At 41.9% G+C, this 24,706-nt stretch overlaps 1 protein-coding gene across 7 annotated transcripts in view; it reads right to left on the reverse strand.

The window, feature by feature from the left end:
- LOC150079830 (homeodomain-interacting protein kinase 2-like) overlaps nt 1-24,706 on the reverse strand; it is a 264,858-nt gene that overhangs the window by 117,432 nt on the left and 122,720 nt on the right. For all 7 annotated transcript variants that reach the window (XM_090383658.1, XM_090383655.1, XM_090383654.1 and 4 more), the window contains 2 exons: nt 13,013-13,189; nt 9,956-10,110 (listed from right to left, as the gene is read on the reverse strand). In XM_090383658.1, coding sequence (XP_090239784.1) covers nt 9,956-10,110; nt 13,013-13,189 — 332 coding nt within the window. The remainder of the gene's footprint in view (nt 1-9,955; nt 10,111-13,012; nt 13,190-24,706) is intronic.

The raw sequence follows: 24,706 nt of genomic DNA on the forward strand, positions 1-24,706 counted from the left end.
AGGTTGGCTGAATCAAACCAGTTGGAGGTTTCCTGGGAGTTAGCCTGTACAGTGTTAAAAATTTCAGGGGTGAAGGATTTATCTCTTGTTATTTTATACACTAAACCCCAGGGGTTGGAATTTCCAGTTTCCTTAACAAAGCTCACCCAGGTTGCTTTTTTACTGGCTGCAATGGCTTTAATATAGTCATTTTTCTTTTGGATGTAGTCACTGTAGAGCCGTTCGACTTCTGGGGGTGCCCAGTCCCGGTGCCGTTGGTAGTAACGTCGTGCTCGCATTGCCAGTCTCCGAAGTCTAGTGAGATCATTGGTCCACCAAGTGGAGACAATAGGTCGGAATATTTTCTTTTTGGCGGATTTATAGGATGCTTTGAGGATTGCTTGCTGGTGATATCCGAAATGGTATGGCACGGCTGGTGGGATGCTCGCACTCAGCCATGGTTAATACCTACCAAAAGTGGTCCGAGGAGGGAAAACTCATGAACCGCCGGCGGGGTGTTTGATGACCATGGCTAATCGATGCTCGAAGTATTGGCATTCTGTGACTCACATCATTGTTGTTAACCAAAACGACATAACACAACTCTGATTTTATGTTATTTCTTGTATTCTAGCTGATCTACTTGAATTATTTTTGGCGCCTCCGTAGCCAGGTGGGCAGGAGCAGCAGTGCGTAGCACATGCTTCTTGATTAGACCGAGGTTCGAACCCGTGACCACCAAATATGGAGGATGCGGAAAGGTCAGGGAATGGCCACCGCGTATCCCCGGAGCAATATTGCCTTAGTTGCTAATGCTCCAAATAACAAACAAACAAACAATGCTCGAAGTGAGTGAAGGCTTGCCCGGATGGTACGTGACAATAGAAGGGTGACTGTGGCGCAACTAGCTAGTGATTGGAATGCTGGTGACAGGAGTAATGTGCCACAACACATACACAGTACATTGAACCCTGCTGAAAATGGGGCTGCACAGCCGCAGGCCACTCCAAGTGCCCATGCTAACCGCGATTCACCAGCGACAGTGCCTACAATGGGCAAGCGATGCTCGCTTGCCCATCCCTATTATATGGTTATCGCTTGCCCATCCCTATTATATGGTTATCGCTTGGCCATTTCTGTCTGGAACATATCTAGACAGAAAAACTGGGAAAATAAGCCACAAAACAAACCTCAATTTTATTGTGCATAATTCCTGACCTGAGGGCCAATACTGCATACTCCCATCCTATTACACTGAGAACTTTTTCTTTTTTTTTTGGAACTAGGACCCTCCCTTCTTTCATGACATCTCCCCTCTTCATACTGACAATAAAAAAAAAATAAAAATAAAAATACTCTCATTCTTTCTTTCCCCCCCCCTCTGTCCTGTCCCAGGAGTGTGCTGGCATTAAGGGCCACTTCTCTTCATCCATCTGGAGGAAAATCAATATCAACACAGCAACAGAATTCTTATTTCCTCCCCACCCATTAGAACCAATCCCCATATCCATACTACCAAAATGCTATCCCAACCACTATCTGACCAGGCAGCAGGGCACTCGATGCCAAAACTGCACACTTCTATGGCTGTAACTTCCATTCTATCACCCTGAGGACCCTGGTGCCAATTTCATTGGAACTAGGGCCCTCTCCCCCTTTCATCTGCTTATCCACTCTCTCTCTCTTCATTTAGGCAAAACATCAAAATTCTGGCCAAAAACTCATTCTCTCTCACCTCCCCCACTGTCCTGTCCCAGGAGTGTGCAAGCTTTAAGCGCCATTTCTCCCCATCTAACTGGAGGAATCTCAATATCAATAGAGCAATAGAATCCTGATACCCTCCTCACTCTACAGAACTACTCCCCACATATATACATACTGCCAATAGAACCAAAATGCTACCCGAACTACTGACTGTTCAAGCAGTTGGGCATCTAGTGCCAATTCTGGCAACTTTGATGGCCATAACTTCCATTCTATCATCCTGAGGGCCCTAGTTCACATTCCTTGGGAATAAGGGCCCCTCCCCCTTTTCAAAAACCCACCCACTTCCCATTCATCTAAGCAAAATATCAAAATTCTGGCCAAAAACTCACTCTTTCTTCCCCCCCCAATCTATCCCAGGAGTGTGCAAATCTTAAGGGCCATTTCTCCCCATCTAACTAGAGGAATCTAAATATCAATACAGCAATAGAATCCATATTCTCTCCCCACTCTTCAGAACCATCCCCTATATCCATACTACCAATAGAACCAAAATACTATCCCAACTACTGTCTGACTAGGCAGCAAATCACTTAGTGCAAACACTGCACACTTCCATGGCCGTAACTGAGGACCTTAGTGCCAAGTGTTTTGGAACCAGGGTCCTCTCCCCCTTTCAAGGTCTTGCTCACCCTTCTCTTGGCTAAACATCAAATTTCTGCCCAAAAACTCTCTCTCCTTCCCCCTTTCCTGTCTCAGGAGTGTGCATTTCTCCCCATCTTACTGGAGGAATCTCAATATCAATGGAGCAATAGAATCCTGATGCCCTCCTCATTCTTCAGAACCATTCCCCACATGCACACTGCAAATGGAACCAAAGCGCTACCCCAACTACTGTCTGAACAAGCAACAGGGCACTTAGTGCCAACCCTGCACACTTCGATGGCTGTAACTTCTATTCTATCACCCTGAGGGCTCTGATGCTAATTCCTTGGGTACTAGGGCCCTCCCCTTTTCAAAACCTACTCATCCCTCTTCTCTTGGATAAACATCAAAATTCTGGCTAAAAACTTTCACTCTCCTTCCCCCACCATGTCCTCTCCCTGGAGTGTGCAAACTCAAAGGGCCATTTCTCCCCATTTTTCTGGAGGAATCTAAATATCAAATACCCTATTCCCTTCCCACTCTTCAGAACTATCCTTTATATCCATACTACCAATAGAACCAAAATGCTATCCCAACTGCTGTCTGACCAGGCAACACTGCACTCAGTCCCAACTCTGCACACTTCCATGGCCATAACTTCCATTCTATCTCCCTGAGGACCCTGGAGCCAAGGCCTTTGAAACCAGGGCCCTCTTCCCCTTTCTTGGGCTTACTCGCTCCTCTTCACTTAGGCAAAACATCCAAATTCTGGCCAAAACTCTCATTACTTCCCCCCCCCCTCTGTCCTGTCCCAGGTGTGTGTGATCTTAAAGGGCCATCTCTCCCCATCTTACTGGAGAACTCTAAATACCAATACAGCAATAGAATCCTGATATCCTCTCCACTCTTCCAAATCATCCCCCATACCACCATTAGAACCAAAATGTTATCCCAACTTCTGACTGACAAGGCAGCTGGGCACTGATTGCTGGCAATGCACACTCCAATGTCCATAACTCCCATTCTATCATCCTGAGGATCCTGGGGCCAATCTTGTTGGAACCAGGGCCCTCCCCTCTTTCTTAAACATATCAACCATTTCTTCATTTAGGCAAAACATCTAAAGCCTGGCAAATATTCTCACCCCCTACTCTGACCTGTCCCTGAAGTGTGCAAGCTCTGTCGGCCACTCCTCTCTACCAAGGTGGCAGATTTTTAATATCACCAAAGTATTAGGAATCCTTATTCCCTCCCCATTGTCCTGAACCATGTGCTATAACCACATTGCAAATAGAAACAAAATAGTAACTGAACAACTGTCTAGCCAGATAGCAAGACATCTAGTACCAATAATCACACCTTGTTCCATCTCTTCCTTCCTAATTTCACTGAAAAAAAAAAAAAAAAAAAAAAAAAAAAACTTTGCTTATCTGCTCTCACACTCTAGCAAATGTCACAAACCCTGGCAACAGGAATGAAAAAAAAACTAGCAAAAATGTCTTCCCTACCCCTTCCTCCCCCTCTGGTGCTGCGGACCTACCCTCCATTTTATTTGTTATTGCTATATGCCATTGCTACTCATTGCATCAGCAATCAAACATAACCTGAACATTGCCTTTGAACTTTAAAAGTGTGTCAAGATATCTCATCCTTGTGAAAAATTGTGACATTCTCCTACTACACTCATATGAACCAAGAAACCCAGGGAAGTGCTGAAACTCAACCAGACCTGACTCATATCTTAAACACCAACATGCAGGAAGCGGTCGATGAGATGAGGACTGTATCAGCCTCGAAAAAGAAGTGGAAGAAACTGGTCACACCCACCCAAACCTGACATAGAAACCCGAAGCCAGAGTGCTCAGCTAAAGGACACCCGGGAGGATTCCATCCCACAAACTGATTTGACTATGGAGACAAAACAACCAGGGGGCCCCCCCTCGGATCCCTCCTGGTCAGAGGGCACAGTGTTGGAAAAAACTGAAATCCTGCATACTGCCCTTGAGGATCTCATGAAAGACTAACAAACGGATAACCACCGGTGTTAGGGGACAGATTGTCTCCCTCTGGACAAAAAGTTGGAGACAATTCTCTACCAGACAAACCTAAAATATGAAACAACTGCTGTGCAACTGGAGGCATACCTAGACAGTGGGACAAATAAAATGCAACAGCGTGCCCCATCTTATACATGAGTGCTGAGGATGACAGCCAGTGACTCAACAATAAAAAGCAGTGTACCTGCTACAAAGAAAGAGACCTTGCCAAAACAACCATACCTGGTGGTACCACGACCAACAACCATTGAGGAAAATCAAACAAGTGAACAACTAAAAATGCAAATCATGACCAACCTAAAAGAGGAATTCAAGACAACCAGAATAAAGTCGGTCAGGAAAACTAGAAATATCAAAGTACTGATAGAGACAATAACAAGTGAGGAAGCAGAAAAAATTATCACTAATACCAAAATCACTGAGTTGGGGCTCACAGCGACTACCCCTAAAAGAAAAGGGCCCTCAACAGTTATATATGACCACAGACCAATTAACAGAGGAAATCTATCAAAGAAACCTGATGTCCACTCTCCGGGATCACAGAAGGGACAAACTGCTGACACCAAAATATTCAACCAAGTCCAAGGATGGCACTCAACGAAACTGGATAATTAAACTTGTACCCGCAGCATGGAAAGTATTAAACACCCAGAACAAAGTATGCGCAAATACGGGCAGCCACCGTTTCCGTGAACATGTGGCTGTACCCAAATGCTTCAGGTGCTGTAAATACAACACACAACTGCACCCAGACTGACCCCACATGCGGCCACTGCTCAGCAAAAGGCCACACTTACAGGGATTGCCAGAAAAAGAGTACTGACCCAATCTGCACCAACTGCAAGAGACTGAAGCTGGACTGCACCCACTCAATCAGGGATAACAAGTGCCCCACCTACCTGAAAGTTAACAGCTTGTTCCAATCCAGGCTGGATCATGGGGACGCACCTTAGAGGATACAACACTACAGAGGTAAAATTTCAGCAGATCAATGCACAGAGGGCCAGAGCGGTAGCAGATGAGATCCGTATCAAGGCTGAAGAGGAGAATGTTAGTTATTGTTATTTGGTTTTTAGGAGCATTAGCAACTAAGGCCATATTGCTCCGGGATATGCGGTGGTCATTCCTTGACCTTTCCGCATCCTCCGTATTTGGTGGTGACGGGCTCGAACCCCGGTCTAATCAAGAAGCGTGTGCTATGCGCTGCTGCTCCTTCCCACCTGGCTATGGAGGCGCCAAAGGAGAATGTAGACGTCATGATAATACAAGAGCCATACTCACACATGAAGATAGTTAGGGGACACCCCCTGACCTACAAGATAGTACAATTCGAGGATGACACCCCATAGGCCGCAGTCGCAATCAGAAATCCGGATATTACCATGACCAAAATCACACAGCTTTGCACAGCCTAGGCTGCATATGCCCACCTCACCACAACTCTGGGGGCATTTTATGTTATTGACCTGTACTGTCGCCCGAGCGAAGACATCACCTTCACCACAAGATACCTCCAACTGGCTGCTAACACCCTTCCCAATGCTAAAATTATAGTTGGTGCAGACATGAACTGCCGGTCACCAATATGGCATAATCACACGCCAGACAGACATGGCACCAGAAACGGAACTAAATTGGAAGAGTTCCTTGCAAATTCAACGTTGACATTGTTAAACCAACCAAACAATTTGCCCACATTCAGTAATACACTGTGAGAGGCCACCATAGATGTCTCCTTGGCTTCCTGGAACATCGCTAATAATACTACCGACTGGTCCGTACAAGAGGCCTGGACAACGTCTGATGATCGAGCCATTACGTTCCAACTCAACAGATCACTGACTAGGGTACCTGCAGCTAGACAAACCACTCAGAGATATGCCATTTCCAAAGCAAATTGGGAACTCTTCCAAACTACCTTAAAAACCAGCATACAACAGAGACAGAGGGAGCTTAAGCACCTCGAAGATCCAGATAACTTCCAAAGCAAGATAACAGAGATCATAACACATACAAGCGACATCACTATTAAAAAGAAAAATCCAACTCCTGGTGGAACTTAGAACTGCAGCGACTCCAGGAAGAAGCACAAACCAGAAGAAAGGCCTTTCAGCAGGCCTTTCTTCTGGTTTGTGCTGGCCGACGGCGGAGGTCAAAGTACTCCGACAACGCTACAAAGAAGCAAGGAACACTTACACAGCCCAAATCAGAAGCTGTAAACAGCAATCTTGGGAGCGCCTGGTCTACACTATGGGAAACGAGAACCCCTGGGGAATCATCTACAAACTGATCACAAATAAACTCTCCCGAGGGGAAGCTATTGCCACCACCATATTGACCCAAGGAGGCATGTCCACAACCTGGGAGCAGACCACTTCCAATATCCGGGACACAAGTCTTCCACCCGGCTATACAATTGGTAACAAAAGAGCAGATACTTGCAGATACTCTGTTTAGAAAATGAAAGCTATCAAACAGCAATGACAGAACCTCACTTCACCGTGGAGGAGTCAAAATCATCAAAAAGACAGTAGAGTGTGCCCCGAACCTGTTGCTCAACCTCTTCAACCACTGTCTTCACTCTGGCACCTTCCCAACCTCATGGAAGAAAAAAAACATCAAACTAATTCAGAAAAATCCAACCAAACCACCACAACTCCCAGACTCGTACAAACCGATCGCACTTCTCACAGTTGCAAGTAAACTATTCGAACGCCTCCTCTATGAACGAATACAGCAATATTATGACAGGGCTGATCTGGTTTCACCCAATCAATTTGGCTTCAGGCGGGGTTGCTCAAACGAATCACTGACTCGATTCACCGTTCAATCCTTCTGACCGTTACTCGGGCTTGCAGCACAGTGAGCACGCATGTCCTGCAAGTCCTTCCACTGGACTTACAGATCATTCAATGGGGCCTTCACGCACCACTTGGACAAGGGTATCCCACTGACATGTTTGGGATTCACCACCGACATCACCAATAGCAAAACTATGGAGAAGAAAAAGCTGCATGCTCACCTGCTGCAGGTGTGGCAGGATAGATGAGCCACCTCGCAAAAAGGCGAAATCACCAGAAAGTTTCTGCCCAACACTGGCCGGGTTTTTCCAAACTCCCCACTCTGGTTCTCTCCGGGCCTATAAGTAACATACCTTCTGACAGGACATGCAGCTTTGAATGCAAAGCTATCCCTACTCGGAATACAGGAAGATCCCACCTGCACCTGCGGAGGGCTGGAGAGTTGGTAGTACCTCATGCATGATTGCCAGCTCTATGACGACCTCTGCAGTGCATTCATCACCAAATTACAGTATCTACCATATGGCCAGGAGCACCACATTTTGAACACCAGGGAGGAATATCAGGCTTTCTTCAACTATGCACTGGCCCTGTTCACAAGACGGTGAGCTCTTATCGCAGCAAACCACAACCAACCACTGACACAATAAGGAAATGAAGAAACCTCAAAGGCAATCGTCCCACAGAAGACGCCTGGAACCCAATAGCCTCCTACGATCAAGGCATTAAACCCCGAAGTGGATCTAAAGTCAAATCAATGAGAAATGACTCTATAAACAACAGCGAAGCAATTACCACATGGATGGGAAATGACACAAGAAAAATCCCACAAACGCCGACAAGCAAACCCGGACAGAAACCATCCCATGAACGATCATGCTTCGGTCCCATCTCTGCTGGGAATGGACTAGAATCACCAACAGCTCCGCTGCCAAATGCTATATGGCAATCTGAGTGGGGTACCCTAACCCTATTCATCTTTAATTCCCTATCCCTGGCAGGAGGGTGAGGAGACATGCTTTGTTTCCTCCCTCCCGTGCCGACCCATCTCTTTGCCTGGTGAGGCATGGGCCTGCCTCACTGACCACCTGGGATCACCTTCTTTATCGTCCCCATACTTCTGCCTTTCACCCCCCAGTCTTCAGCCTCTCCCACTCTACCTGTATACCCTATCCATGGCAGGGGGAGATAACTTTTCTTCGTCTCCCCCACCTGCCATCCAAGTTTCCCTCTGGTGTGGCATGGACATGCCACACTGCCTAGCAGGGGTCATCTCCTCTATCGACCCCTTACTTCTACTTCTACCCCCAGTCTTCAGCCTCCCCTCCCTCCCACTATTATCTTTCATCTAGCGTATAGCCCACACATCTAAATTTAATAACAACAAAATTCTGCCCGACCTATTAGGCCTTTTAACACATCTCTCTAGCATTCAACCCCAACCAGCGATTTCCTAACAGCAATCTCATTAAGAATTAACATCAAGTGCGTGGAATTTTTTTTTTTTTTTTTTTAGGTCCTAGCCACTGAAATCCCAGGGAAACTCAGTAGCAGGACCTGCCAGAGCAACTTGTCATGATTCTGGACACACCCGGCTAGCCTCCACATGCCGAGGTATGAGCAACATCAGGCCCCACTAGAGGCCTGGTGGCCAATAAGCCGGACAAACAATGGGCACAACACATCACACTGCACAGACATGGCCTACACACTTTCACGTCTCTGGCTTGACAGTGTACTGTCCTCGATACAGCGGAGATGGGAGAAATCCCAGATGCCGTCTGACATGCACATACCTTATACCTAAACATCATTGCCGACCAGGTACACCCTTTCATGGCAATGGTCTTCCCTTCTGGCGGTGCCGTCTTTCAGCAGGATAATGCGGCATGCTACACCGCCTGGATTGTTCGAGACTGGTTCGCGGAACATGAGGAAGACTTTGGAGGCCAGGGCAATACAGGTATTGCCCTGGCCTCCAAATTCCCCAGACATCAATCCCATCAAACATCTGTGGTTTGCGTTGGAACAGAAACTGCGATCTGTGGTGTCTCAACCACGGACCTTACAGGAGTTAAAGGTTGGTACCAGATAACACAAGACACGTTTAGAAATCTTATAGCATCCATGCCTCGCCGGATACAAGCTGTTTTGGCTGCACGTGGAGGGCCAACATCATATTAGGTAAGTGGTCATAATGTTTTGGCTCATCAGTGTATCTGCAATCAGCAAATTAAGAACCTATGGGAAAAGGCAGAGCAAGGCTCCCAATTTGCAAGCTACTTTTACATAAAATATATTTTAGTATTAATATATGATATTGACTGATCAGCTATTAATTCCACTAAATGTATGCAGAGTAGAAGTACATCGGGGTCATCTGACTACAGAGCTTTTTTTAATAAAACTGTACAGATGAAACTCGTCCCAAAGGAATTCCATTAAGTATGAAGTACATGTTAATATTAACTAGTTTAAACTAACAAAAGAATGAAAATAACGTTAACACTTTCACTGTTAATTATAACATGTAGCACATCTATGATGTCAATAGCTCTTAGAACATTTCATTTTTCTAATAATAACTTAATAATAAGTTAACCATCACATTGGTAAATTAAATTTTGATTATTAACACACACAAATAAAATGGCATCACTGGAAGTGGCAATTTATAACAGACATTAATATTATAAACAGTTACTGAGAAACAGAACTTAGTACATCAAATATCTCATTTAAAAGATAATATTTAACAAAATAAAATACCTGTAATATCTGCTCTGCAGATAAGTAGAACATACAGTTTTTGAGACATGAGTAGCAGAACCAAAATCAATTACTTTAACACGGAAAGGATGCCGAACAGGATCAACAAGCATGATATTTTCTGGTTTCAAATCTGCATGTATTAACTCCAGTTGCTAAACAAGCAAGAAGAAAAAAAAAAAAAAAAAAAAAAACACTAGTTGACTATATGGTTAATTTACAAATAAATATTGCACTTTGAAGTAATAACACATTAGAAATACAAAATATACTTTAATATTATATATAAAAAAGAATTTATGGATTCACTCTTTCCAGAGAATTGTAGTGCAAATTTTTTTTCAGGAACTAGTGAATACATTTAAACAGTTTCCTCAACCATCACATTCAATATATGTTCAATTCCACTTTTCACTCTGATTCCTCTAGTTTCACCTGGTATTTGTTCGTATATCCATTTTAAAGTTACTTGTAAAAAATACCTAAATGAGACCTCATTGTTTTTAACCTAGTCATATTGATAAACAATATTTTAAAATAATTAATGTGTCCCTTTTTTTGCAAAAAAAGTTGTAACTGCATTTATTAACCCTTTTATGAGTATTCAATGCAGTACCAACAAATTATATCAATATATATATATAGCTCTTGAAAGTCTATGGATATGTTCTGCCATCTATCAACTGTGTTTACAAGTAATAACAACTATTTTTATATTTACAACAGTGTCAAAAATCAGCAGAGGTTCTGTGAATGCAATATCTGTAGTCATTGCCTTTATAGAAATGATAAAACATTCACTTTGGTATTGAACATACTGGAAACCAGACAATCAAGCACGAGAATTTTTGAAAAAGTGCAGTTCATTACAATAAACAAGAGAAAAAAAGGATTTTTTTTTTGTTTTTTTTTTAGATAAAAGCAGGGGGTTTTTGTAAAGTTCACACTGCACTAGAAATTAAATTTTACTGACAAAATACATATTTTACATTAAAATATGGACACAGGACTGTTTACTAGTACAGTATAATTTCAAACATTAACTTACCTAGGATTTTTCTGTTCTTGGATTTTTGTTTGGATTGTCTGTTAGACATCAACTGCTCTCAGAGAGCTATGTTATGCACTTTGCACCTTTTCAGAAACATTGAGTCACAATTTTTTTTTTTTTTTTGTCAATAGCAGTGCTGTTCAGACTAGGATGTGAAGAGCATTTCAGAACTGCCTGCATTTTATCTATTGCTTCATCTATTTCTTCATATTTGATGACACCAAGAAGTACTGGAAACCTGTCCATAAAAAATTTCAAATGTGAAAATTCACTTCCAAATGATGAAATTTGAATTACCAGAGCATTTCAGGAACACGTTTCAATAGGAAGTTATGACCCAAAAAAACCACTTCCTCAATGAACAAAAGAATGGGATCTCCTCTTATTTTTGACTCCATGACCTTGATAGTGAAGATGCCTACAACCAAGTAGGAATAATCCTATTGGTCTAATCTGATATGGTAATCAACTTCCAAAATAAAAATTTAAGATTGAAAAACTGTTAATATAATAAATCTACACATAACATTCTTAAAAATATATAAGAGTAATGAACACAGTGCATGTGTGTGTGAGGTATCACAGATTGAAGATCTAACGTTCAGATTTTAAAACATTTATATAACATTTAAAAGAAACAAGCAAATTGCTTTATGCAAACCAGAAGAGAGGAACATAAAGACTTACTGAATGAATGAGGAAAGCATGTCTAGAATTATCAGGTTGCTTGGCCTAATTAGGATTGATTTTACCAGAAGTTTGCAATTCAGTTCTTTTTCTTGAGTTCATCAATTTGTCTTTTCTCAACACTTCTGGATCATGAACTGGATTTGAACATGAGTTAGTGACACTCCCAAGTAATCAGCTGTTGCACTTTTCAACTTGTTAACTCTGAAAAGTGCTCATATAGCTTTTTTCACCACTTTTAACCTCTTCTTTAAATGGGTATGCCAGAGGTTGCCACCATTCTACAAATCCAGTTCCAGATTTAGCCAGACAGCAAAAGTGCACACATGCACACGCTTCAAAATCTTTTTTTACCTAACAACATGCATCAGCTGAAACTGTTTAAATCTATCTACCTTTTTAGCACTCCTTTCTAGATAGTAGAAAATTTCCACCAAATATTCATCCACTTTCATAGGAATGCATGCAGCTCCTTTTTCAGTGCACAAATTAATAAGATGACAAGGACAGCCAAATGCTCAATCTCCTTTTTAATACCCTTGCTACTCCAGTGCCAGACAATTTTTTTTAACAGAATCAGACATAACATGTCATTCAGAAAACATATCTCTGAATGACATGCCTTCATGTTCAGTACAACTCAGAAGAAGAGTATGTTCTATGACAAAAGAGGCAAATAAACAGTTGGCAGATGACATCATCATCACTATGAAATGGTACATCTATTTTAGCATTTCTTTCTATGCACAGCAAACTGTCCTTATGCAAGTGTCTCTTTATGTCTGTTTATTTGTTTGCAAATGTCTGATTAGGTCTGTTTATTAAATTTTGCTATAAAGGGATTAAGAGAATCATGAACAATGTTAATATCAGCAAGTTTTCTGGTCTGCAGAACTGGAAACAAGAGTGCAAAAGGTGAGAGAAAAATATTTCCTGTTGTCTTTTTTTATACTCTTCTGTACTATTGGCATATTCCTATTTCATAGAAATACATTCATATCCAGTGTACAGTTTTATTTTCATACCCTTGAAACACTATCTCTGGCAAGCTTTTAAATTAGTTCCATTAGTAATTAGCCACATCATAATAGAAGTCACACTAAGGGCATGGAAATCACAGGTCATTAGTCATAAGGTATGCTGCAATTACCACAAAATGAAGAGACAATTATGCCAATGGCATAATTGACATTAAGGCGTGAGTTTATCTGGACTCTTTTTTTCTTTTTTTTTTTTTTTTTTGAAGCAGCCTACTGACAAGAGTTACTTGCTGTAAAAGAAATGTATTTAGAAACTGGAAAATAAAATAAAATAAATACCTTCAGTTTCAAAAGTGTGGTAAGCACTTGATGTACAATCGGACGGATGTACTTCAGAGGCAAGGGGCTGAATTTATTTTGCTTCAAATAATCATACAAATTCTGTTCCAACATTTCAAACACCAGACAGGTATGGTTCTTGTGATTGAAGCATTCATATGCACGTACAAAGTTGAACTATAAAATAAAAGTTTGTATTATTAATGAATTATACAAAATAAATTTTAAAAAATTACACTTTACACATCTGAATGTAAATACATACACCTGCATACTTAAGTGTATTACAAATTACTATATTTGCATTAAATTGTTCTTGCACGTGCATCTGATTCTAAGGCAGTTTGAAAACAAACTGCAAGAAAGATGAAATTTCATAATAGGAATGTTTGTAGTTATGTTAAATTATACACCTTTGGAGTTTTTTTTTTTTTTTTTTACTTCCTTTAAATTTATATTAAAATAAATTACTGAAAAAGTAAATAAAAGCACCTAAAATTCATATAAACCTATCAAACTATTGTAAATTATGATCTTCCTAAAATGACTTATGCTTAATATCCTTTTATTAAATACCTTAATATAACCTGGATATTGGGAACTAACTGCTTCTAATCTTCATGTCTTTGTCATTCATTACTCAGACAATGTCTCATATAGCAATGGCCAAAACAGCATATACAGTTGTGCCCTTGTATCCGCTGATTCAGTTATCCATGGTTAGCCACAGAAAAAAACAAAAAAACTTAACACGTACTACTCGTGTGTCCAATACGATGCTTCCCTTTAATTTTTACGATGTCGATTTTAAATCGAATAGCTTCCCTTTATTTTTTACAATGCTGCGTATGGTTTGGACACCAACATTATAATGGTTCTTTAGAGATTTAACGAATGCACTGTTTTCAAACGTTTGCATAATTTCAAGTTTTTGTTTAATTCGAAAGCACAACTCTTGCATTTGCCCATCTTTTCACGATTTCTAAACAAAAAAAATAAATAATAAAATAGTTACTATTAAAAAAAAATAAAAATAGTTACTATAAAAAAATTTTTAAAAAATAGTTACTATAAAAAAAATTTTTAAAAATAGTTACTATAAAAAAAAAAAAAAATTCCGACATCCCTGACAAATAACGAAACAAAATTCGTCCTTTTGTGGTACGACAGAACACAACAATCAACGCGACACACTAAATCAAACTAAACATTTTGTCTCTTTATTTTTTGTTTTGAGCGATAGGCATGAAGACAGTGGAGGTTGCGAGATAATAGGCACACTAATCTCCCAATGATGACTTATAACGCTAGTTCTTGTCGCTTATTTACGGCTTGCAAAATATCTGTTTATACCTATTCTAGTTATTACTTGAATTTTATGATTTCTGGTTATTTTTTTTTTTTTTTTAATTTGGGGTCTTGAAGTGTCCTGGTTAATCCAATCCCCAGTAAATCGAGAGTCTGCTGTACACTATTATTCCCGTATTTAATGTTGGTAATGTCTTACTGTGTGTTTAATTTATCAATTAAACTTTATTATACATGTGTATGTACAAGAAAATTGCATTATACAGGGTGTTTCAAAAGTGATGGTCAATAATTTAAAGGTGAACCAGACTACAATATGCAAAAAAAACTAGTAATGGGTCATTAAGTGAATTGTTTTTGAGATATTGCACATTTCTAGTTGGGATCCACCACTGACTTGTTTGTTTAGGTTAGATATGCTCATTCTCTCCCTTTCCCCATTTTCAATGCTCTGAGAACTAGCAGGCATACTAGTACTTGTCAAAGGATAGTCAACATGGAAAGAGGTTACAGCAACGAAGAGTATGCAGACACGCACTTCATGTATGGTCACGCCAACGGCAGTGCACTCGACGCTGCATGTTTATACCAAGAAGCATTTCCCCGCTGAATATAGCCCAACAAACGCACATTCATCAGGGAACATCAATGCCTTAGAGAACACGGGCACTTTGCACATGGAGTACAAGCAGGTAGACCCAGAAGCATAACACCTGACATTGAGGAAAGGGTGTTAGAAAGAATAGAACTAAATCCAGGAATTTCGACAAGGAGGGTTGCTCTGCAAGAGCATGTACCAAGTCATAGCAGTGTGTGACGAATTTTACATCGCCAATTACTGTACCCCTACCATATCCAGCATTTACAAGGTCTCAGCACTACAGACTACCCTCCAAGAGCGCTCCAATAGTCAGTGGCAGATCTTAACAGAAAAGGTGCATTTTCTCCAAAACGGTTCATTTGCGGCCCAATGTTCACTGGGACTTATTTGCTTATTTTAGTTTGTACTTTTGCAGGTGTAAATCTATACAAATAAGCCATGAAAAATGAATAAGCCACTGTTTACTGTGGTGCCATTGTTTGGCTTCTGAAAAATAGCTACAATTCAGCTGTAAATTTTTCTAGCCAATGGACAGCTGTACCAAGTATAAAATGAAATTTATAAAAATTGTTTAACCTTTTCAGCAGTGAGTTAGCAACATGTGGCTGTGTCCCTTGCAGTAAATTATCATAGTGGTGGCTCTCTGGAGTGGAATTTTGAAATGTTTAAAAAATGAAAACTTTGTATTATAAATGCTTTAACATATTAATATGCTTTTATTTTCACTTTATTGTCCAACATTAGAGGGAAATTACTGCTGTCAAAAATCAAATCAAAATTTAAAAAAAAAAAAATTGTAAATAAAACCTGTCTTTTTTTGATGCAACAATATCCTCTACATCTATTTATGAATTATACCTGATTTGATTGTGTCAAATTCTAGATCTGAATTCCACAGAAATTCATTTTAATTTTGGCTTTTAAGCCCAAATCAAACAAGTAAGGTATATTTTCATGTTAAATACTTCTAATAAAAGCACTTCACCTGTGTAAAGTTTAGAATCTTAGGATACACTTAAATAGAAAGGGTGCAAGAATATTTGTTGATGCTATCGAGGCAGTGTTAGGTGGATCGGAAAACTGCTAGCTTGGGGGGATACAAAGAGGAATAGATTAACAGTAGCCACTGGCAGAGGTGAAAGAGATTCTTGCACTGCTTCTATTGGAATGAGCAGAAGCCTGAAAAATAAGATTCAGGATATTTCAGAGACTGCTGGGAGTCATTGCGGTACAAGTAAACACATGGGTTGTGTTAGGGTAGCTAAGAATAGAAATAGGTGCATGTATACTTGCATGTACACCAATGCTAGGAGTTTAGTAAATAAATTTGATGAATTTGAGGTATTGCTCAAAACATCAAAGGCAGATATTGTTGGGATATCAGAGACGTGGTGTCACACAGATATAAGGGATGCAGAACTGCAATTTGGGGAGTACAACGTCTACAGAAAGGATAGACAGGATAGGAAGGGGGGAGGGGTTATGCTATTAGTTAAGAAACACATAAAAACCAAGGAAGTGAAGCCAGTGGACATCGCTGGACAGTGCAGTGTCGAGTCAGTTTGGTGTGACATAAGCATTGGGAGATCAAAATTGACAGTAGGAGTGTGCTATAGGCCTAATGACTCTGATGAGTATAATAAGAAACTGTACAGGGAAATAGAGTGGGCCAGTAAATCAGAGAGTCTTATAATGGGAGATTTTAATTTCCCAGATATTGATTGGAATTTGGGGGCTGGTCACTCACACACTAGCAAGGCTTTTGTGGATTTATTGGATGATTGTTTTCTACATCAGCATGTTCGGGAGGTAACTAGAGGGAGGAATACTCTTGATTTGATTATCAGCAGTGATTCTTCATGCATTAAGAATCTGCAGATAAATGAACCACTAGGTGGCAGTGATCACAGTGTGCTGAAGTGGGATTTACTCAAAGAGGTAACTACCATTAGGGGTAAAGGGAAGGGTTATTGCTTCCGTAAAGGCGACTACGATGGACTGAGACAGTATTTAAATTCTATACAGTGGGACCAACTGATGATGTTACCAACAGCAAATTCAAAATGGGAAGCATTCAAAGAACTTATCTTGGAAGCTACTAGGCTTTACATACCAACTAAGAAATATTGTTCAAGGTTTAGGCTTTGGTTTGGAGTTTATTGGCGCATCAGCAACTGAGGCTATAATGCGCCAAATACCGGTCATATATAAAAAGTGAAAATATTCAGTGACCTAAGTAGTTAGGCCACCATGTCGAGATATAAAAGGAGTAAAAGTACAAAACATATGAACAAAGGAATGCCAAATGAATTTTAAATTCGATTAAAAAGGTTTACTGATTTTAAAAAGTTAAAAACAGCAGACACATTGTCATTGTCGGATAAAATCTGACTGAGTGTATAAGGCTCAGCCAGAGGACTAAAAGCGGTGAAATAAAAATCACGTTCGTGTCTAAAACGTGGACACTCGGTTAAAATGTGGCGTATGCTTAAATAGGTGTCACAATTCTCACACATAGGACAGTCATCTGCCCTCAGCAAAAAAGCATGTGTAAGATGACTGTGTCCTATGCGGAGCCGAGCTAAAACAACTTCCTCTCTGCGATTCCTGCGCAGACTAGACTGCCAATGTCGGATTACAAGCTTTATCTGATAGAGCTTGTTTGTGACTTGCTCATGCCAGGATTGTTGCCATTGGGACAGTAATTTATCGTGTATTAACTGCCTGTAGTCTGTATAGGGGACTAACAGGCAATAACTGTTGTGGGGTTCGGGTGACCTGGCCGCAGCATCTGCCAGTTCATTTCCCGCTATCCCAATGTGGCTTGGAATCCAGCAGAAACGAATGTCAAATGAACACTCAAACAAGGAATGCAATGTCTGCTGAATCCGGGTCACAAATGGATGAGGATTATACCTCCTACCCGATAAAGCCTGCAGTGTACTTAGAGAATCACTGTACACCATACACTTTTGATACCTATGGGTTTTAATGTGGTCCAAGGCTAACTCTATAGCATACAACTCAGCTGTATATATGCTGCATTGTTGGGGAATCTTTCCAGATATAGAAAGACCTGGAAAGATAGCAGCAGATCCAACAGACAACTCCGACTTCGAGCCATCAGTGAAGACAGGCAAGAAGTCGGAGTATTCGGCCCGGTGGGCAGCATAGAGTTGGTGGTAGATAGAAGATGGAGTTATGGACTTACCCCAATTTTTAAGGGAGAAGTCGCACGATGGTAGGCGAGCATGCCAGGGTGGAAGTGGTTGCCTTGGTGACTGGGCAACATTGTCTACCATGATGTTGAGCTCTCTGAGCAGCTCTTGGACACGGATACCAAAAGGCCAATTGGCAGTCTGACGAGTGTTATATAGATTTTCCCATCGTGGCTTGAAAACGGATGTCCACGTAGGGTTGTCTGGCAGGGATTTTAATTTAAGCATATATTTTAAAGACAATTGCTTTCGTCGAAATGACAGTGACGGTTCAGTTCCTTCAACATATAAACTCTGGACAGGGGATGTTCTAAATGCTCCAGTAGCGATACGAATGGCTTGGTGGTGAACTGGGTCCAGCCACCTAAGTACACTGTTCCTAGCCGATGCGTACACTTGGGACCCATAATCTAGTTTAGATCGGACAAGTGCACGGTAAAGGCTGAGTAAAGTGGAGTGGTCTGCTCCCCATTTATTCGAGGAAATAGAGCGTAGAAGATTCAACCCTCTTGTGCACTTTGTCCGCAGTTGACGAATATAAGGTAAAAATGTCAACTTCTTGTCGAAAATGAGCCCCAAGAATTTTGTCTCGGGTGCTACTGGAATGATGTTTTGTCCGAGTTTTAGTTCTGGTTCAGGGTGAAGGTTCCGTTTGCGACAAAAGTGTACGCAGACTGTCTTCTGTGGCGAGAACCTAAACCCATTAGTCACTGCCCAAGAGTTGACGTGGTCTATGGCATGCTGCAATTGCCTTTCAATGACCCTCATATTGCATGATTGCAAAAAGATGCTAAAGTCATCTACAAAGAGGGCACTGTTTACGGTTGGAGGAAGTTGTTCAGTTATAGAGTTGACTTTGATTGCAAAAAGCGTAACGCTTAAAACTGATCCTTGTGGAACTCCCTCTTCTTGGCAGAATAGCCGGGAGAGGGTGGATCCTACACGAACTTGGAAAGACCAGTCTGTAAGAAAGTTTTTGATAAAGAGGGCAATGTGTCCTCTAAGACCAAAGTTATGTATGTCTTTTAGAATTCCATATCTCCAAGCCGTGTCGTACGCTTTTTCCATATCAAAGAAAACCGACACCTGGTGCTCACGTTTCAGGAAAGCATCACGTATAGATGTTTCCAAGCGGATTAAATGGTCAAGTGTTGACCTGTTCCTTCGGAAGCCACACTGTATTCTGGAAAGAAGGTCGTTAGCTTCTAAATACCACAAAAGACGAGCATTGACCATTCTTTCCAGAATCTTGCACAAGCAGCTCGTCAGAGCGATAGGACGATAATTTTTTGGTATTTTTGGATCCTTTCCAGGTTTCGGAAAGGGAAGGACGGTTGCCATATGCCATGAGTCCGGAAATGTCTCTTCAATATATATTCTATTATAGAGACGGAGCAAATGATCCATAGATTCAGACGAAAGGTGTTTTATCATCTCATAATGGATGTCGTCCGGCCCAACAGCACTCGCCTTGGATAGCGAGAGTGCTGCTTTCAGCTCCCATTGTGTAAACGGCTGATTGTATTCCTCGCGATTGTTAGAGGACAGCTTCAGGTGATGTTTTTCTGATCGTTGTTTGTGTGCGAGGAACTCTGTGGGGTACGATGTTTCTGAAGACACTTTAGCAAATGTCTCCCCAAGAGTATTAGCAATTGCAGTTAGATCTGCAATTGTACATCCATTATGTTCCAGGATTGACGAAGGATGTGAGGTGTATTTGCCCTTCATTTTCCGAACTTTGTCCCAGATGGCTTTGGGATTGGCAGCCCGAGTAAGGGAAGATGAAAATTTGATCCAAGATTCCTTTTGGCTCTGACGTCTAATGTACCGTGCTTTGGCACGTGCACGTTTAAAGGCTATTAAATTATCTGTCGTGGGGTAACGACGAAATATTCCCCATGCTTTGTTTTGAGCCTTCCTAGCTGTTGTGCATTCTCCATTCCACCATGGTTTTGGAAAACGTGGAAAGCGGGACGATGTCCTTGATATTGCAACTGTTGCTGCCTGGACTATACTTTGTGTGATATGTTTTACTGACTCATTGATTGGCTCCTGGCCGACTATAGTGGTATTGAACGTTGCCAGTTGACGAAAGGCATTCCAGTCGGCGTGATCGATCTTCCAACGTGGGATCCTCGACTGGTGACATTGTCTCCCATTTGAAATGGTGGATAACACGGGGAAGTGATCACTGCCATAAACGTTTTCTTCAACCTCCCATGTACTCAGAGGCAGGAGGGAAGGGGAGCAGATGGAAAGATCAATGGCAGTAAATGAACGGGTAGCAGAGTGAAAAAAGGTGTTAGATCCCACATTTAGAAGGGCCAGATCATTGTTTTCAAGCAATCGCTCGATAATCCGACCTCTTCTGTTGATGTCAGAACTACCCCACAGCGGATTATGTCCATTGAAATCCCCCAATAATAGAAAAGGGGGTGGCAGTTGCTTAATGAGATCATCAAGGTCTGCCTGGGTGGTGTCGTTCCCAGGTGGCAAATAAATGGAGCAAACAGTTAAAAGGAACCCAACTGTAAGACGAACTGCTACAGCCTCCAGATTAGTGGTGAGAAGCACAACTTGAAAGGGGTTATGGTTACCCACAAGGAGAGCGACTCCTCCGTGGGCAGGTCCATCCCCAGCTCTGTCTCTGCGAATAACTGAGCAGTTACGTAAGTAAGGGTCCTCGTTTGCCTTTAAATACGTCTCCTGTAAGCAAAAGCAAGTTGGTTCGTGCTTACTCAGGAGAGCCTTGATGTCATCTCTATTTCTACAAAATCCACGGCAATTCCATTGGAGAAATTTAAATGTACCCATTATTTTGATTTACTGGGTCCGTCTGGTGGCTTCCGAAGGGCTGAGGGCTTCATTTTCTCAGTCCTGGGTTTATCTCTCTTTGGAAAGACTGGACGTTGGCCTGTATCCATTTCTTCTTCGTCTTTCGCAAAGAGTTCCAGGACAGGGTCGTCCTGTACCTCCTTATTTTCGACATCCATTGTCTCTTGAATTGTAGATGCCTGTTCCCCTTTCTTCTTGGTTTCTTTAGTACTCTGTTTTGGAAGTGGTGGAGCACTAGGAGGTACGGATATAGCAGTGGCGGCTGACTGTGATTTTTGGGTGGGCTTTTCGGAACTTAATAAATAGCGCGCAATGGGGGTAAAAGACTCCCTTGGTGGAATACTCATATCAGTCTGAGTACCAATGGTACTTTTCCCAGAAGCTTTCTGGGCATATGAGGGCTTGGCGCTATTTATAGGTTGGATGCGTCTTCTGGCCTCCTGATAGGAGATGTTTAGCTCTGTTTTTAGTTTCTGAATTTCCTTCTCCTCTTTCCACCGCTGGCATGCTCGAGAGTATGCAGGGTGTTCCCCTTGGCAGTTTGTACAACTTAGCTTAGAAGCTAAACATTCCTTGCTCTCGTGATCTTTAGCACCACAGCGAGCACAGGCGGGGTCACGACAAGCTGTTTGAGAGTGGCCATACTTTTGGCATTTAAAACACCTCAGTGGGTTGGGGATATAAACCCTCACTGGGCAGTTTAAATAGCCTGCTTTTATGGAACTTGGAGGCCGTGGGGTGTTAAACGTTACGATGAGAACTCGGGTAGGGACGAGATTCCCATCCTTCCGCATCGATATTCTTTTGACAGCCGTCACTCCTTGGTCTTTAAGTTCAGAGCAGATCTCTTCTTCAGAAACATGAAGAAGATCCCACTCTGATATGACACCGCGTGAGAAATTCAAGGTTTTATGGGGAGTAACGATGATCGGTAATCCCCCTAACAATGTGGCTTTCAGTAGTTGCTGCGCATGTTTTTGGCTTGCAGCCTCAACTAAAATGTCTCCAGAACGTAGCCTTTTGACAGATTTTGGAGATCCTGTCAACGCTTCTAATCCTTTCTGGATGAAAAAGGGTGACATTTTCCCGAGTGCCTGCTCTCCGGTTGAATGGAGAATGAGGAAAAGCGGTGTCACAGATGGTGGTGTATCCTCAGTTCTGGCTCTTTTTGCAGAGGTATTTTTTGTGATTTCATCTCGATTAGGTAGGGGCCTTGTTGGGGCCCCAGAAGAAAGATTTAAATTACTCATGAGAGTAAAGGAAAAGTGTCTGATGCCTAAGTACCTCACCCACCACGGAGCCCTACGAGGGGGCGCCCACTCGTGAACTAGCAGGTACTGCGTACATGAATGGGACGCCGAGTTCGCTTAGAACACCATACCCACGTTACCAATAAGTCTTTATCCCGTCCCAGGACCAAAGGGAGGGAGATTTATTGGAACGCAGTTGACCCTAGCAGTATAAAACCACCCGCCGATTGATCCCAGTCGAGCCGGTCCGGGACCACCCGTCTCGTCGAAGCAGGGGCCAAAGTGGTGTATTAAGGCTGGGCCCCTCAACCACCAGAATCCCCCTTTCCGCTTCCACGGGTCGCGGCGCACGGCTGCACACGCCGGATTCCAATGGTGTAACCCTGGAACCAAGGTATGGGCGTTGGATCCCAGTGATGCTAATCTGGAAAACCAGCAGCATCACTGGGAGGTCCCCTCACCACGTACAGGTGCCCACGTTGAGGGGCAAGGTTTAGGCCTAAGTGGATGTCAGATGAACTGATGAGGCATATGGCAGAGAAGAAACATGCGTGGGATACATACAAATTAACACATGACACAGAAGCCTATGAGAGATACAAGTTGATCTGTAACCAAGTTACAAAGGAGGTTAGGCAGGCGAAGGCAGATTACGAGAAATCTTTGGCAAGGGATGCAAAGAAAAACAGCAAAGAGTTCTTTACTTATGTAAACTCTAGAAGAAAGGGGATGAATCAGATTCGTCCACTTGATATCGATGGGTCAACTGTTGATGATCCTGCTCAGGTAGCTAACAAACTAAATGAATATTTTGCATCGACATTCACACATCAGGAGTTATTTAGCGAGGGGAAAGCCAGAGGTGTATTCAACTCTAGCAGTAAGCTAGAGAATCTTGTAATAACTGAGAGTAAAGTGGAGGAGAAATTGTTGAAGATAAACACAAGAAAGGCACCCGGGGTGGATGGGATCTATCCAGTTATATTAAAGGAGGCAGCAGAGGAAGTAAGCAAACCCTTAGCCATAATTATGGGAGCTTCCTTGGACTCAGGGGAGGTACCCACAGACTGGAGATGTGCAAATGTGACCCCAATTCACAAAGGAGGATCAAAGGCTGACACAAGTAATTATAGACCTGTGAGTTTAATTTCTGTTCCAGGAAAATTAATGGAGGCACTAGTTAAAGAAGCACTGCAGGATCATTTAGACAAGACTTCAGTTATAGCTCGGACACAGCATGGTTTTGTTAAGGGGAAGTCTTGCCTGACCAATCTGATTGGATACTATGATGCAGTCACAAAGGAACTGGATGCAGGGAATAATTTTGATATTATATACTTGGATCTTAGAAAGGCTTTTGATACTGTTGCACATGGAAGACTGCTGCACAAATTGGAACAGTGTGACATTGCAGGCAAATTGCTGCTGTGGATAAAGGGGTGGTTGAGGTGGAGAAGACAGAGAGTGGTAATCAATGGACACTGCTCATCGTGGACTAATGTTATTAGTGGAATCCCTCAGGGCTCAGTGTTGGGACCATTATTGTTTTCTGTATTCATAAATGATACTGATGATGGTATATCAAGCTTAATGTCGAAGTTTGCAGACGATACAAAGGTAGGCAGGGTTGTCAAGGACATTACTGACACTATGCTGCTGCAACAGGCTCTGGAAAGGTTGAGCAGATGGGCTGAAAGGGCAAATGAAGTTTAACATTGACAAATGTAAAGTACTACACATGGGAAACAGCAACCCCAGAGCAACGTATCAACTCTGTGGTACTACACTGACAGTGGTAGAGAATGAAAGGGACCTGGGGGTGGTTGTGCAGGCAGATATGAAGTTCTCTGAGCAGTGCAGACAGGCTGCAAGAGTAGCTCATGGTGTATTGTCAATGATATACAGGAATTTTTCTAGCAGGGATAAGGAGGTGATTATTCCCTTGTATAAGGCAATGGTCAGGCCACACTTAGAGTACTGTATACGGGTCTGGAGGTCCCATTTCAAGAAGGATGTAGAGCTGCTGGAACGAGTACAGAGAAGGGCAACAAGATTAGTGAATGGAACAAAGGGGTGCTCTTACGAAGAAAGGCTTAAGTTTTGCAAATTACAGTGTCTGGAGACTAGGCACCAGCGAGGTGATCTGATAGAGGTGTATAAAGCATTGAATGGTTTGAGAATGCTGAATGCTGATGGGATTCTTCCTCTCGCTCAGAATAATCACCTGAGAGGGCATAAATTCAAATTGAGGAAAGACAGATGTAGGATAGACATGCGGAAATTTGCCTTTAGCCAGCGAGTGGTTGGTTGGTGGAACAGACTTCCATCCCTTGTCGTGGAAGTTGATAGCCTCAATAAGTTTAAGGTTCAGCTGGACAGGTATTTTGAACAAACAGAGAGGTGAAGTGGAAGTGGTTTTTTTTTTTTTTTTGGCTGATGCTGCATAAGCTTGCTTTCTTGCATCAAATGCCTCTACTAATGC

This window comes from Mastigoproctus giganteus, chromosome 10 (genome assembly GCF_048544385.1).
Source record: "Mastigoproctus giganteus isolate SK-2022 chromosome 10, ASM4854438v1, whole genome shotgun sequence".
Lineage (NCBI taxonomy): Eukaryota > Metazoa > Arthropoda > Arachnida > Uropygi > Thelyphonidae > Mastigoproctus > Mastigoproctus giganteus.